General features: G+C 37.2%; 1 protein-coding gene across 1 annotated transcript in view; it reads right to left on the bottom strand.

The window, feature by feature from the left end:
- Positions 1 to 15,005, bottom strand: part of LOC134674775 (nose resistant to fluoxetine protein 6-like) — a 31,278-nt gene extending 16,273 nt beyond the window's left edge. The window contains exon 1 of the mRNA XM_063532906.1: positions 14,867 to 15,005. Within this exon, the coding sequence (XP_063388976.1) occupies positions 14,867 to 14,960 (94 nt within the window). The 5' untranslated portion in view covers positions 14,961 to 15,005. The remainder of the gene's footprint in view (positions 1 to 14,866) is intronic.
- Between the last annotated feature and the right edge of the window lie 2,803 nt (positions 15,006 to 17,808).

Raw genomic sequence — 17,808 nt, 5'->3', positions numbered from 1 at the left:
AATACAAGAAAACTAATTTCAGCGTTTTTGAAAATTCAATCCCTAAGGTGGTGAAAAAGGGGTTGAAAGTTTGTATGGATATCAAACATTTTTTCGAGTGTAGGACTTGAATCTTTGTATTTAGGGATATTATTAGAAGACAGGAAAAGTAATTTCAGCGTTTTGTAAAATTCATCCCCTAACAGGGTTAAAAAGGGGTTGAAAGTTTGAATCCATTACAAATGGTTTTGAAACTTCTTAGAAAGGCATAATAGCCGATTACAAAAAAAAGTAATTGCAACGTTTTTGGAAATTAAATCCCTTCATTCCCAAAAAGGGGATGAAAATTCGTCTTGGGGTGTAAATTTAATTTTAAGTTAGGAACTTTAACTTTTTGGAAAAAAAGGTAATAAATTAAAAAACATGAAAACTAATTCAAGCATTTTTGAAAATCATCCCCCAACGTGGTGAGAAAGGGGTTGAAAGTTTGTATGGAGATCAGATATTTTGTGAGTGCGGAATGCGGAACTTGAATCTTTGTATAAGGGCATAGGTTACTTACCTATTATGAGAATACAAGAAAAGTAATTTCAGCAACCAACATCAAAATCCACTTGACTTAAAACTTCATACAACTTGCTAAAAAAGAAAAGTACTTAATTTCAACATTGCTTGGATATGAAAATTATAGGTACTAAAGATGTAAAATGTTGAAGATAAGATTCCACGCGGACGAAGTCGCAGGCAACAGCTAGTATATTATAGAGCTCACTTTATGAATATTTTCCTAATGTTCAAAGGCCATAGTCGGTTTTCCATAGTACGGGTTTTTTTTGTGAGTACCTCTTATGGTGAAGGATATTTTTGCTGAGTATCAGCATCCTACTAGTGACAGTTTTTGACTTATGATTTTTTATTTTTTTTTCTTTAATGTTTGTTTATCGGGATGTATTCGAGAAACAATTGCCATCTTGGCTAGGAACGATAACAGGGTTCCTAGCCAAGATGGCAATCGTTTGCGCCGCAGCGAACGAAACGGTAATCTCTCTCTATAACTATTTCATGTTATTTCGACAGAGACATAGCGTTGCGTTCGCTAAGGATCATAAACGGTTGGAACCTGGCTGAGCACCCTGGTAGGAATTTAAAAAAATATCCGGCTTGTTTGATAGGTAACGATAATTTTTCAGGAAAAAAACGTGTGAAAGCATTCTACTTGTGATGCCACTGCAAATTGTGTTCAGTTTCATTGTTTACACTGAATTCATGAGCATGATCAAACAATAAAGCATAATTATCAATTACTACGAGAAAGAGGAATCTTTTGCAAGAAATTATTGACCGAGGATAATTAGGGATAATAGACACGTCACGTTAACTATTTACAACCCTCCTCCTCAGTCGTTCACTCTTGACAGAGTGGTCGTGGTTGTATTTACAACCAGTAAGTAACTAAAACTAGGAACATTGGACGCGTGTCACGCGTGTAAAGTTGTAATCTTGATAGATGTAGTACCTACATTGTGCAACGATAGGGGTTAACCCACTAACTAACCCCCGATATTTTGTTAACAAGGTGTATAAATAATTCTCGAAAACCGCAGGCTGAAAGTAAGCTATATCTCTCTAAGATATGACTTTTGTTCACAATTCATAACTCCCGCGGGAACAATATAGGCATTTACCCTTCAGTACACCATGAAATACTTCTTCGAGCTCATTCCTTTCTTTTTCGAGCAAGTGTGATGAAACTAATATTATTAACATAACCAGAAATGATCATCGCAAAACATTACGACCTTACGACTAGCAATCGAAAATAGAATATTTGCAGTATTTTTTTATAAATTTCTACGATTAATTACACTTAGCTAGTTTTATTATTTATGTGACACACTAACGGATCAGTGGTTTAGCCGCGAAAAAGTAACAGACAAGCAGACAGTAAAATATTTTCAAGATTTTATTGTTTTAATATTATCAAAATGGCGGAGCCATGGGGGTTCGCAAGGACTGCAGCTCACAAAGCCGCTAATTTCACTTGTAGGAAAAGTAAGAAATAGTCAAATATGTTTTTTTAGGTTTACCTTTACATATTGACAAGGAAGTATGAAAACGCATTTTATAGCGCTTGACCGCATGACCCAGACAATGTTAAGCCATAAATTAAAATAAATGCACAGTAAAATAAATCCAGTGCATAAAATTGGTAATAATAATTTTTAAGAAAAAAAAACCGACTTCTATGGGGGCCGGTGAAAGATTATTGTAGATGGTATAGGTATACTATGTAGAAAAGGAGGTAAAACCACCCACTTTTCTACTAGCATTTCGCTTCTGTAAGGGTCGTAGTTCTAGCCTAACCTAACCCACTTCTCTGATAGCAGTTCGGTTCTGTGAGGATCGCAGTTCAAACCTAACCTAACCCACTTAACGGCGCATGCGGTGCGGTGTACGGGGGTTTAAGCGGGAGGGGCTAGTAAGATTGGCATCATCATACTTATATACTTACACATTTTATGGTAGGTAATCATAGTGGTTTATTTAGTTAAGGTATCATAGTGGTTTTCCGGGTCAAGGTCCGGGTCCGAGTCCGGGTCTGAGTCCGGGTCCGAGTCCGGGTCCGAGCCCGGGTCCGAGTCCAGGTCCGGTCCGGGTCCGAACCGGATCCGGTCCGGGTCCGAACCGGATCCGGGTATGAGTCCGGTTCTGGGTCCGAGTCCGGGTCCCAGTCCAAGTCAAAATCGAAATTCGTAATCACCAAATGTGTACTATGCGTTGTTGAAGAGTTCTATTCTGGTCATCATCAGCAGTACCATTTCATCTAATGCGACAGTTTTTAATGTAAATGCTTGATTTTATGATGAAAATACAAAAAAATCTATGCGTATGCCTTTAATATTTGAGGAGTTCCCTCGATTCCTTATGGATCCCATCATCAGAACTCGAGCTTGACAAAAATGTGGCTTAAAAACTTAACTTGCTTGACAAACATAACGAAGAGGAAAAATCGCCAAACGTGAACTATGCGTCGTTGAAGAGTTCTGTTCTGATCATCATCAGCAGTTCCACTTCATCAAATGCGACAGTTTTTAATGAAAATGCTTAATTTTCTGATGTAAATACAAAAATCTCTATACGCATGCCTTTAATATTTGAGGAGTTCCCTCGATTCCTTATGGATCCCATCATCAGAACTCGAGCTTGACAAAAATGTGCATTAAAAACTTAACTTGCTTAACAAACATAACGAAGAGGAAAAATCGCGAAACGTGAACTATGCGTCGTTGAAGAGTTCTGTTCTGATCATCATCAGCAGTTCCACTTCATCAAATGCGACAGTTTTTAATGAAAATGCTTGATTTTTTGATGTAATTACAAAAATCTCTATACGCATGCCTTTAAGATTTGAGGAGTTCTCTCGATTCCTCATGGATCCCATCATCAGAACTCGAGCTTGACAAAAATGTAGCTTAAAAACTGAACTTGCTTAACAAACATAACGAAGAGGACAAATCGCCAACCGTGAACTATGCGTCGTTGAGGAGTTCCGTTCTGATCATCATCAGCAGTTCCACTTCATCAAATGTCACTTTTTTGGATGTATATGCTTGATTTGATGATAAAAACCCAAAAATCACTATATGTATGCCTTTAAGATTTGAGGAGTTCCCTCGATTCCTCATGGAACCCATCATCAGAACTGGGTTTTGACAGAAACGGGACCAATCTGTATACATATACATTCAATCAAAAAAAAAATTTTCAAAATCGGTCCAGTAATGACGGAGATATGGAGTAACAAACATAAAAAATAAAAAAAAATTAAAAAAAAAAAAAAAATACAACCGAATTGATAACCTCCTCCTTTGGGATTTGGAAGTCGGTTAAAAAGTAATGGAGTCGCCCTTGGGTAGTCCTTGTCTAGACGGACAGGGCCCTGGGTCATTCTATTTGCATTTATTCCGTAAACAATTTAATTCAGTACCTATATTTATTGAAAACGAAATTCGTACATATGTATATTACGTTGTAAATACCTAATACTAAATATCAATAGTTGTGGAAAGTTTCCAGAATGATGCAATTTTGCAGGTAATTTTGATATTAAATACTTATCCGCAAAAACTATAGTATGTCAGTATTTGGTGTCACTGTAAAGTGTAAATTGGTTTGTTTTATGGCAATCCTGAAAAGTTACGCGTTTCTAAAAACCCCAAATTATGACTACCGAAAATGCGGAAAAATTTACAATACATTATATATAACTATTAAACTTTATGAAAAACAATAGAGACCCACGTGTAATCCATATAAGCCTTCTTCTCGTAGTTTTAGCCTGAAAAATGTGCATTTTCTCTCAACTTTTAGAAACAGAAATAAAAATCTAAATGTGGCCTGGAGCTCGATCCTAAATTAACAATTTGTTATGGCTTTTAACTGGTTTTGATACGACCTTGCCGATCGTTTTGACGACTGGCGCGCACGGTGCATCTCACGCACGACTTTCACTTCATTTCGCATTAAAGATGTCAAGGTCGTATCAAAATAAGATCGAAACAGTAACAAGTCGTTAAGTCTGAATCAGGCTTCCGTCTGCATCAGCTGCGCCGGCGCCGGTGAACTTGGCATGTCATCGTTACGTCACGATCACGATTGGCTGTCGAAATATTTGTCTAACGCTGCATTATACACGCAACGCGGTCTTGAAACTCTTCACGTGGTACAAGTGTTACAACCTCGTGTTTGGTTTTGAGATTACCGGCTCGATTCGGGAAATGAATTAGAGACATGAAATATATTAGATATGAAATAGTAAAGATATGTGACGTTCCACGGAAAAAGGTACCTTATGGCGGCTGGCGCCGCGATTCGGGAAATGAATTAGAGATTCACTAGATACGAAATAGTGAAGATATGTGAGGTATGACGGCTGGTGCTTACGTCATATAGCGCCGCAATAATATTAGAGCGGCGTTAATAATAGCGTAAGCGCCAACCGCCATAGGGTACCTTTACCCGTGGGACGTCACATATCTTTACAATATCGTATCTAGTTAATCTCTAATTCACTTCCCGAATCGCGCCGTACAAGCACTTACCGCATAGGTACACAGATTACACTTAGGTACACAAACACCACATTGTGAAGTGTTTACAAAGAGTGCACTTGAGTCGCTTAGCTTCAAACTCGAGTAAATCCATCTGTCAGATTATGCGATTTTGGTATTAAGAAAAGTAAATAGGGTAGATATTAGCTGAGTGGTCGAATGGATTTACCCGAGTTTGAAGTTAAGCGACACAATTTTTTTTTACTCATACAATGCTAGGCCGCAATCAGCAGTAGGTACTAAGTTGTATTCCGTTTTCATAGATTTTGTACTTATAAACAGTAACTGAATGGAAGGACGAAAAAAATTATGTAATTTTAGGGACAATATTTCTATCAGGATAGAAAGAGCCCGTGGTGCCGTGGTAATGAGTAGGAATAATATAACAATTGGTAAATAAAAAAAGTACAGTGTACCTAACACATGTAGGTACAATAAAACGAGCCAAGTTTCCAGACTCGGTAAACTCTAGCATTTTATCCGGATTTGAACTTACAATAACCTCTAATATTGCTCAACAGCAAATACTTACACAAGGAACTCTGTAAGGAAACTGCGAGCACTAGAAAGTGCGTATCGACACTTGACCATTCGTCGTCCTTATCAACAAGGAATAAGATCTACCAATGATCATGTATATGTTGTCAAGTATTTAGCTCGCTTATGTCACCGACTGGTTCTCTTAGCTCACCTAGGCTTGGGTTTTAGGGCTTAAGTTGTGCAATTTAGGTTTATATCGTTACCCAATGGAAATAAACCCAATGGAAGTAAACTAATGTCCGCCCGCTACTTTTCCTGTGTATAGAAGTCGGTAAAAACACTAGCAAGCAGACATTGCAATAAGTGACCATCATTTATCCCTGTCTCAAAGATATACGGCGCGATTCGGATGAATTAGAGATTCACGTGAATAATAGAGTAAGCGCCAACCGCCATAAGGTACCTTTTGCCATGTCACATATCTGTACTATTTCATATCTAGTGAATCTCTAATTCATTTCCCGAATCGCGCCGACTGTCTACAACGTGCACATTTAGATTGCGTTGCCATCGGTTGTCGAACCGGTAGCCGGCAGCTTGCATAAGCGCCCCCGGTCGTCAACGGCGGGTGATTCTCAACTCAACCACTCGCTGATATTTGGCCACAGAGCACCTACCGCGAACACCGAAGTTCGCAAATTATGAGGATTACCACAAACTCTCACAAAAAAAGAAAAATTGAGGGCATCTTTCTTTGCCACACTAATTACACCATACAATAATCTTTATTGCACACCTCACATACTCGTAGTTTACAATAAATGTAGAGGTAACAACAGGCGGTCTCATCGCTTATAACTCTTATAAGCGATCTCTTCAAGACAAAATTTGGGTATCGGAGACAATAGAATTAGAATATACATTAGGTACCCTAGGGCTGGCTCATTCCTAGGCCAAAGAATAGGCATAGCTATTGAGCGTGGGAATGTAGCCAGCCTTATGGGTACCCTTCCGCAGGGGACAGATCTGGGGGACCTAAGGTAGGTGGGTAAGTTTTATTTATTTATTTTATTAGTTTTAGTTTTAATTTATTTAGGTAATAATTGTCATAATTGGAGTAAAAGAGAAAGATGCATGTCCGCAATTTGCGAATTTCGGTGTTCGCGGTAGGCCCTCACATCCGCCATACCTCGGTTTGAAAGTTGCAATTTCGTTTGACTTTTAAAGTGCGAGAACAAGTGAAGCATAATAGGCATTATAGTCGAAAAAATTATGGTATAAAAATTTAGCGCGGTTCGACTCTAAGCATTTTACAAGTCAAATTCCACCGTGTGGTGAAATGTTCATACTTTCATACGAATCGCCCGCTCGTAAGAAGTGGAGCAATGTACACTCGTATATAATTATTATTTATTAGATTAGATAATTACTCGCATCTGTGTGGTATTCGATACAGTACAGTCAGAATCAAAATGGCCGAATATTTAGTAGTCAAATTAGACTAGAGTAGGTTCTTTGGCTTGCGCTACATCTGGTTTGGTATGACCCTTTTATGGTTTTATGAGTACTTTTATGCTCTCTACTAAATAAAATAAATAAATACTGTTTACTGACAAAAATTAAAGTATTAACAAAATAATTAAACTAAACATTAAAATTAAAACTAAACTCTAACAACTATATACCAGCGAAATATACGTATGTACATATGTACACATATTTACAAATAAAAAATGGGAGCTAGCTCGGCGCCGCCGGGTGGTTGCCAGAAGGCTGGTGGCATTGCCGCGCTGAATTAATTAAATAAATTTCACATAGGTTACACACCCTAATAAACAACATAACATTACCTACGCCAAGAACATAAAACGAGACGTTGCGCTGCCGCAAAAACGATCCTTTTTTACTGGCGATGTAATTCTGTTGAATGCTCATTATAAATTCGTATCAACTGCCTAACTGTCGATGATCCCGTAACAGACAAGTGAGTCCCGGCTTTGCCAGTTGCTCCAGTAGTTACACAGGTTAACTGTAGAGGTAGGAAGCAGGCGTTATGCTACAGTTGCTTGCGATAATATAATTATAAATTAAAATTAAAAATATCTGATACATTCAATGATCGAGCGAAGCAAAGCGTCCCGTTTCCCGTTAGGCTGTTCTATAGATTATCTACAACTTCTACAAGTCCCATTTATCAACCGATTCTTTGAAAATATGTGAACTGGTTCGGTTAGCTAATCCTATATGATTTATTTTACCGATTACATTTTTTTTCTTTTTCGAAATGGCTTGTGTTTAGTGTACAGGTCACAGAGCCACAATAGTTTGTGATGCTATAGTTGCTATAAGAGCATAGGCAGTCATTTTTGACTCATTGTTATGCAAGATTTGTTTGCCTAATTGTATTTTTTTTAATTAAAGGAAAAATTCAGCGCCTGAGGCTAGAGCAAAAAAATATGAAGAGCGACATAAAAAAATACACGTATTTGCTTGGTAAAAAATTGTTAAGCCTACTACTTTATTTAATTTTGATGACAGTTGCAATGCAGACGTCAATAAACGTCATTGACATTACCTGCGCGTACGCAATCGTGTGAATGGATTGGATCGTTGTTGTTAGGGTTGCCAGACGTACTACATCATTATGTACAGTATAGTATTGTACTATATTTGGCCTTTGTGTACTTTATGAAATACGAAACACGTAAGTAAGTAAAGTCGCACCAAGAAAAGTCTGCAGCGAATTTGATAGCCTACGCAGTGCAAGTGTTTTTTATACGTCATAATTTCATAGAAGATTGACGTTTAAAATGATACTTGCACTACGTGCACTATCAAAATCGCTGCAGACTTTTCGCGGTCTGACTCTAAATAAATACCTACAATAAAGTAGGTACTTTATTTTAAACTGAAACTAAAAATAAGCAAAAAAACATGTCAGTAATAAATAAATCCTTTGGTTTTTATGTCTGTAGGTACCTACACACATAAAAACCTAAAGTACCTACCTACCTTTTTTTTGAAAATTTAAACTGCCAACTATATATTACAAAAAAAATTGCAGCCCCAGTTGTTGTTGTATATGTTGTAATATTGTAATTCATAATACGAGCGTTGCGTAGCCATTTGTGGTTAGTGAACGTACTAGACGCTGGACCCGATTAATACCTATATATGTGGCTATATATTTTACATATATACCTACATATGACCTATTGGTAGCTAAGTCACGCTATTTAGTCAAATAGGGCCCTGATATTACCCCTTTTTGAATTCCAAACGTACCTATATTACTATTACCAACTATTGCAGCTATTATAACATTAACTATGCAAAGGTAGCGTTTTCGCGTTGCGATAAGCAATTAAGCGAGCAAGCAGAGCGAAAGTATAATAATCTAATCAAAACAGTTGAATACGGCACGTTCTGCGATGCGACGCCGTGGATCACTGATAACGCGAAGACGATTAACGTTCTTAGAAATAAAGGTTTTGCTATTATCTCACGAAGGGTAGGTATACTAGGTATTACTATTTATTTGGTTTAGATTTTTATAAACATAACATTTAAAACTCTCATGTTTTGTACACATATTTCGGAATTTAAGGTAAAAATAATGAAAGTACATGTACAGGCCTGAAATAAAGAATTATTTAATTTAATTTATAGCGGTAGACCTGTTTGTGTAATTAGATTTCTTTTTTAAAATTAATTCATAATATCGTTTTTCAAGCTAAATCTCTACAAACATTTTACGCGACAGTTACTCCACTCCATATAATAGTTAACGATAATTACCTACTTTATTAATACGTTATAAGTACCTATTTATACGTAATGCGTGATGGATATTATCCGCAGGAATAAACGACATAAACGCGCGTTCTAACTAATGCATATTACCTCTTTTAGTTTTGCAAGATCTTTATTTCTGCTCTAAAATAATTTGATTTGTTAACCAATTTATAACAGCCAAAACCTTTTGTATAAATAAATTATTCATATTAATTTGAAAAAAAAACAGCCTAAATATATAGTTTATAAACATTTGTTACTACAGGAAAAAGGATGTGTTTTACTACGGTAGTACTATTAGTTATTCTGTGCTTTACAATTGTTACATAAATAGGTAGGTAAGTAATATTACTTACAATAAACTTTATTCCTTTAGAGCATCTAAATTTCAGTATCTAAATTTCAATAATCTATACAATATATATATAAATACGTATGTATTTTAATTTGGCACTTAATTGTTACATGTTGTTGTTGTATCATTTATGATTAAAATAACACTAACTAAATGCAAGTAAGTAAGCATTTCCAAACCTGACCTAAGTGACCTAGAATGAATTTGGCAATATAAACACTGGTACAGGAATGGCGATGTGCCAACTGATTATAAAATTAACCCAGAAACTTTGATTTCGTCTCAATTATTTGTAATGTCACTTGCACATGCTGCAATAAGGGACTAGTTATAAATGATGCGGTTTACGAAATAAGCTTTTTGCGGGCGAAGTACCTAGGTACCTACAAACCTGCCTGACTGAAATTTTGTTGCTAACCCACACTTCTATTGGGCCTTTACTTAATATACCTATGCCAGGCGTGTCTCACTCCGCGATTTCGTCGCTTTGCTACAGGTAGCTAAAAGTACATCCGTTCGGCCCCAATTTTGGAGTTTGCCATAAGCCGGGCGTGGCGCTGTCGCCACCTAGCGGTCATATCTGTGCTGATCGTAACAGACGCGTTTTGTTAGAGAGTGAGTCTTCTGTACTTAGTACTATTATTTATTCTGTGCCTATGCTAAAAATCCATTTTATACCACAATCGCCTTACAACATTTAGGAAAAGAGCCGATACTCTTCGAACTGGTCGATTTAAACCACTACAAAGAAACTAGCTTTCGGGTAAAAAAAACATCCTTTATATATAGAGCTACAATGCCACAGACGACAGATTCTTGGTGTCAAACATAACACCCCTCGTTTCGGGGGTTAGTAAAATTACTCAATTTAAGACATACTTCTAAAAACTGCTTAGTCGCGGTGGAATGCCACGGTCATGCATTTGTAGTGAAACCAGACACTTAAAGATGGCAACATCAATCGAGATAGCATCTTCACGTTTCCATCGATTTTGTAGTTTGGGTTTCGGTTACGCAACCGTTACTCCACCGTGACCAACTCTGAGCTGAGGTTACCGGTGACAACAGAATGACGTTATCTAATAAAAGCATAACTATATCAATCACGTCACGAGTCAATAAATCGTATTGTTTAGGCCGGTGCACACAAAATTTAAGGAAATGTGTGTTTAGAACTTATTGGATTAATGCAGGAGTTATACCTACACATTTGGGTCAAACACATTTTGAGAAAAAGGTAACTTTTGTGGACAATAGGTATATAAGTAGGTACAATAAAAGTTGTGGACTCTGGTACAAATATTCCCTTTTACTTACTTAAGTCTCAAGTACTTATACTAAAAAAATCCCGCCTATTTGAGGGGGCAGCGTAAAAATTTGCTTCAGATTTTCTTAACTTGGCGATGTGACAGGAAAGATGCGAACCCATTTTAGCATATAGGTACTATAAAATGACCCGTATGTCAGTTGCAGAAAGTTTATTAAGTTTTAGGAATTTTCTGAAAAAATTGAGGTAATTTTACTTAAGAAAATTTCGTCTTCTTGGATAGATTCATAATTTTGAAAATTCCGCTCCGTCGACACACTTGTAGATATTATAAGTAATTTCTTATTTCGGTCTCATCATGACTTCCATTTGTTTGCCTCTTTCAAATGCAAGACCTATCAAATCTACTGCTACAGTTGACCGAATGACTTTGACATTCATACCGAAAATTAGACACATGCATGTGCGTATTATACGGACGCCGTATGAGGCTACTGTATCTTATAGTGCCATTACATAAATCTACAGATCACTGTGAATAAGCCGTTACCTAAGTACTTGAGCAACTTATGACTCATTATTTGTTCTTTTTTCGAGAGTGAAGGTTACTTTTACAACTTTTAGGATAAAGCGGGTCTAAAGATAGTCACGAGTCATCGTGACTGACACTTTATAACGAATGCGAGAGTGACGAACTGACGAATGACGCAATAGAAGATAGAAGTGCAACCATCATATCCTACCTGTCTTTAGTGCCTGTAAATAGGTATGTATGGTACCTTCTGGTACCATATTTACTGACAGTAGATAAGTTCATATTGATTTTATAGCATTGTAATAACTGGGTCCCTACACTGCCTATTGCCAGTATTTTCACTAATATTTTGGCTGTCAAACCTCATTTCTCAAACTAACGTTGTATGTTAGTCTATGAACAATATTAGCACACTCATAATATTAGTCTAATAGCGTAAACATATACATTATAGGAAAAACTGCAGCGCCAGCGGGCGCAGCACTGTTCCATTTTTATCGACTATCACTATGCGCGTCCCTTTCGCACTAACATACATGTTAGAGCGTGACAGGCATGGTGACAAGGGATAAAAACGCGAGCGTGCTACGCCGCCAGGAAGAAATCACGAGTGACAAATTGATAGCTCACATAACACAACATATCTACAACACAATAGGTAAACTTAGGGAACCGTTGCAAAGTTGCTGGTAACGCCAAAACCTTCAACTAGGTAAACACACACCTACACTGTGACGTATGTAGAATTAATTTGATGATTAAGTCGATAACTAGGAAAGTGTTTATATGTTGGTGGAACGTTAGTAATCGTAGCTAATTGTTAAATAAGACTAGGACGATAGGTGTTATTTAGATTTCATGCCTGTTTATTATGCAGTAAAATTGATAAAAAAAATTGTGAACCTGAGACGAAAAAAATGCCACCAAAACTTTTATGAAAGTGAATGCGAATTTGGGGCATTTCTACAGGTACAGAGTACAGATGCGCAAGTTTACAGTTTAAAAAAAATTGGACAAGAACTAGGTAGGATATTTGAGAAGAAAATAATACGCAATTAAGGAAACACAAAAGTATGAGAAGTTTTCGAAATCTTTCTATGAGGAAATTTAGTAATTTTGGAAACACATCAGTAGGCACGTGAAAGTTTAATAAGATTTTTTGATAAAGCGTACGTGCCGTAATAAATTTACACTTAGTTCTCAAAAGTCTTGCCGCAGATGTCGAAAACTGCATCTTATCACTTGAATACGCAAGATTGACCGAGAGTTAGGTAAGGAAAATTATATTTTGAGAATGTTCACGGTAGGCCCTTACGATAAATCTCGCCCCGTACGTAGAGCTCTCCCCTAACGACAACACTCCAGATTTCAAAAGACACTATAAGTACTTACTTTAAGAAACCACCACATTTATTGCGAATGAAGGGTAGCAGAGAACTTGACTACTACCAAATACTATCAATCAAAAGACAAATTAATAGTTCTTATCATATTGCAATATCCACGGATGGTCGTTAACCGTGTCCCCAAAGGATGCGTTTACACCAACGCTCCAGCGTAGCGACACACAATTCAAACAAATACATTTACAAAACTCGGACTACTAAGATCACAGAATAAATAATAGTACTAGGTACAGAAGACTCACTCTCTAACAAAACGCGTCTGTTACGATCAGCACAGATATGGCCGCTAGGTGGCGATAGCGCCACGCGCGGCTTATGGTAAACCCTAAAATTGGGGTCGAACGGATGGACTTTTAGCCACCTGTAGAAAATCGATGAAATCGCGGAGTGAGACACGCCTGCTAAGATGGCAAATGTATGTGAGGTACAAACCCAGAATCCGGAAATCAGGCATAGAGGGCTATTTCCCCAATCTACCGCAATCTAGACCCGAGGCTTCACACTCCCTAAATATATTTGCAGATGCAGATGCAGGCAGGCTTCCTCACGACTGTTGATGCACGATTTCCTTCAAAGTCAAAGTCAAAGTCAAAAATACTTTATTCATGTAGGCCTAGTAACAAGCACTTATGAACGTTTTACATAATAATATATTATCTTAAGCTAATTATCAGAGCAATTTATTGAAGTTAATATTATTCCATAGTAATATTGGATTATTATACAGATCAAATTTAATACTAAGAATTTCACAAAAAGATCGTCACCAAAGAACAACAGGTCAAAGAACTAGCAACTCCATGCAACCATTTTTGCAACTTGCTTTGCGTCGCCAAACTGTCTGCGGTGTCATGGAATGTTTTATCTCAGTGGGTTCTTTCCAGTATATTTACCTACCTACTTACTTTTCGTTTTAAATCACGTCAGATCCCGAGTAAGTATCCATACACACACATTTTTATCATTTATCACATCTCGTTGGACATTCGACATAATTTTTAAGCTTAGCCATTCAGCGGGCAATCCAGCCAGTGTTTTGGGACTTTTGGGGACAATACCCCGGGTCATATTAGCCGATTAGTGTTTTGTCGAAAGCTAATCATGATATTCGTGTTGTTTAATAATCATTGTGTATTTATTAATTTAATGGCAAATAAAGCTGCCAATAATTTTAACATGTTGCTGGTATATTAAGTATTGCAGCGGTTTGCACGCACATGCATATTGCAATGGACGAAATGGACCCAATGCACTTTGTAAACTGATTTAAAGTTTAATGCTCTACCTATTGCTTACAATACAACAACTGTTTCGCTAATTTTAATGATTATTGTGATGGCATCACATTTCTTACAGCAATCTTACCATTAGGTACCTTTATTAATCTTACACACTATATTTATGATATAACAATACCTCATGAGTCATGAGACTGGCCAATTTCTTAATATTTGTAAACTCATATATGTAGGTATGTATATTTACAATTCTGCAAAAAAATATGTAGAGCATCTGTCTGTATAAATACCTACATAATTATGTCTTACATTACACGTAAGAGCAGCTGTTAATGTACTATGCTGATGTAAGATATGAATATGAAAGTAAATATTAATTATCTTTTAATTGTTATATGTATTTAATTTTGAAAATGTTGGTGAAATTAAACATAATATAATATGTATGGTACCAAGAATAAATAAACTAAATGTAAATTATACAGGATGGCTTTGTAAAGACTGACAGGTGAATCGATTTGAATGTATGTCCTAAGTTATTAAAAAGTACTTCCGTGAAAATATAAAAAAAACTCCGATATTTTCACTTTTACCAAATTATAAAAAAAATACAAATAATGATAAAACAAACTTTCATTTCACCACAAACTGAACACTTTTCAAATTAAAAAATTGGCCAGTGGTTAAAGCTAGCACACACCGGTGAGATCGCTGGCGCTGATCGCGGCGTCGGCGCGCGCGCACGCGAGCAGACACGCGAGCAGCGCGCACACGAGCACGGCGCGCGGCGGCATGGTGGCGACTGGCGAGGGTGGGAGCGCGACCAGCAGTGGTGGCAACAGAGTGCGACCTTGCTGAAGACACCCTGAGGTAATAAAGTTATGAAGTGATCAAGTTATGATGCAAAGCTTCAGTTTTTTTTTTGCATCATGCGTGCACTGGCGACGGTGGGAAGTAGTGAGTGCCTCGCGGAAGTTACCCTGCCGTAATAAATGTATGCCGTACTTCTTCTGCTCCCTCGCGTTGTCCCGGCATTTGCCGCGGCTCATGGGAGCCTGGGGTCCGCTTGGCAACTAATCCTAAGGATTCACGTAGGCACTGTATTGATGATGGTAATGTCATGTGGTACGTGACATTACCATCATCATCATGGTGGTTCAATTCTCTCAAATTCAGTGTTACAAGTCAAGCATTACGTGAAACTACATTGTGTTTATTTCTAATCTAGAAGACGAAGCAAAGAGGATAATATTTTTAATACTATAAAAACAGTGCTAGGATCAAAGTCTCTGGTTGCGGTTTACACGCACACAAAGTGTAGCGTTTTACACGGCGCCCGCCGCACACAATGATAAAAAACCTTTTTAGGGTTCCGTAGCCAAATAGCAAAACACGGAACCCTTATGGATTCGTCATGTCTGTCTGTCTGTCCGTCCGTATGTCAGAGCCACTTTTTTCCGAAACTATAAGAAATATACTGTAGAAACTTGGTAATAAGTAGATGTATTCTGTGAACCGCATTAAGATTTTCACACAAAAATAGAAAAAAACAATTAATTTTGGGGGATTCACATACTTAGAACTGAATCTCAAAAATTTTTTTTTCATCGAACCCATACGTGTGGGATATCTATGGATAGGTCTTCAATAATGATATTGAGGTTTCTAATATCATTTATTTCTAAACTGAATAGTTTGCGCGAGAGACACTTCCTAAGTGGTAAAATGTGTCCCCCCCTCTGTAACTTCTAAAATATGAGAATGATAAAACTAAAAAAAAATATACCGCTTTTTTCTAATATGTAAAACGATATTCCTAAAGATAAGAGGACGCTTTTACTGGAACAAGTACTCATTGTTTCTAATAATGAGCGTTAAGTCCTGAATTTCATCGAGTAATATCATCAATTTTGCATTATTTCGACTTTTCTTGTAATAGCGCTCTTAAGCTGCACTTTGTCAACATTTAAAACAACTTGAAGAATAATGTTTTTGAACTTGGCATGGATCTCCAGTTGATTTACCAGCACAACAATCACTTGCGTAAGAGCAGACAAGTTTAAAGACAGTCTGTTAATCTTCATATTAAGTAAGTCCTACAGAACCCCTAGTGTACCTAAATTTCATTCGATAGCGTGACGGACGTACCAATACGTTTGCGTTAAGGCTCATTTTGTAGGAATGGGATTTAGAACAGCGCGCCAAGCGAGAGAATCTCAAAATCCCATACACTGCGCCAACAACTGCACCTAAACCTTAACGCCCGAATGAAAACTCTCTCATGGGATTTTTATACATATAATTGTTATTTATTGAACGAAGATTAACAGTCTTAATACGTATTTGTCTCTGGTTAAAGAGAACTTGGCCTACTTTTTTACATTTAAGCTCTTTTTGGCATTGCTCATGCTCGTATTTTTCCTGTTTACTTAATGTTATATTCTAGGTACTTGAAATTATTCCATGTATGTATATCCGTCTACCGAAAACGGAAGAGTGTGTTAAGAAGATACAGCTAGTGTGTGGTGTGACATGAAAATGAAAATGAAAATGAAAAAATATTTATTCAGTTTACGAAGTACTTATACAATTGTAAGTGTTGGCGCCTCTTTTTAAGTAATAAATACCTGTGTTAAGAGGCACCGCTCTTCCTTGTTATATGACATAAGAAAGAAATTTGCGATAGGTATGACTAAGATGACACATTGGCAAAAATAGCTCCTTAATGCATTAAGGGGTATTCGGGTAATCCCGAATGTCAAAAACTGTCGGATAATTCCGAAAAGAGACTTTTATTATGCTGGAATTGTCCGACATTCGGAATTACCCGAATACACCTAACCACGAATTTAAAATTTGTCTAGGTACTTATATTGCGGTAGAGAAAACATTTTCGTTAAAGTCGTTTTCTTTGAGAAATTACTTTGTATTAAGTAGGTACCTAGATGTTACCTATGTACAGATGTCGTGCATAATTGTTTTCCATCGTATTTTCTCGGCAACGTTCGTATTTGTCATGCTACTTCAGTCAACCTCAGTACTTTTTGTACCGAGACTGACTGAAATAGCAAGACACACTCGTACGTTTCCGTGAAAATACGATGGAAAATAATTATGCACTATCTACATCTGTATTTTGTTTCACAATATGTGCAGTTCTTTCAGCATATTATACGGAGGAACTTCAGTGATGTAATCGCAAGAAGTTTTCGCAACAAAATAGCTGTGGTTAAAATAGGTACAGAGTACCCAAGCGCCTTCTAGAAGGCCGACCGGAGGGCCGCAGAGGTAAAGGCAGGCCCAAGCTCAGATGGTTGGATGGCGTATACCAGGACATCAGGATCTTGGGAGTGAAAAGTTGGAGAAGGAAGGCCACAAACAGATCGGACTGGAGAGACTTGCTTGACCAGGCTAAGGCCCACCCGCGGCTGTATTGCCTCAGATGATGATGAAAGTAGGTACATACACTATGTATAAGTAATGTTTATAAATTTACTTGATCTTGATTTACTTCCTTTTTCAACCGTAAACAAATTACCTTTCTATAACTTTTCTAACATTTCGTTTACGAATCACTGAACAAACAGTACACAACAAAGCAATAGGGTAGATCGAGGCGAACCGGATCATAGGGGGCAGGGC

The sequence above is a fragment of the Cydia fagiglandana genome, chromosome 20, assembly GCF_963556715.1.
Source record: "Cydia fagiglandana chromosome 20, ilCydFagi1.1, whole genome shotgun sequence".
NCBI lineage: Eukaryota > Metazoa > Arthropoda > Insecta > Lepidoptera > Tortricidae > Cydia > Cydia fagiglandana.
The sequence above is the reverse complement of the archived record's forward strand: the minus strand, read 5'-3'. Positions and strand labels throughout refer to the sequence as shown.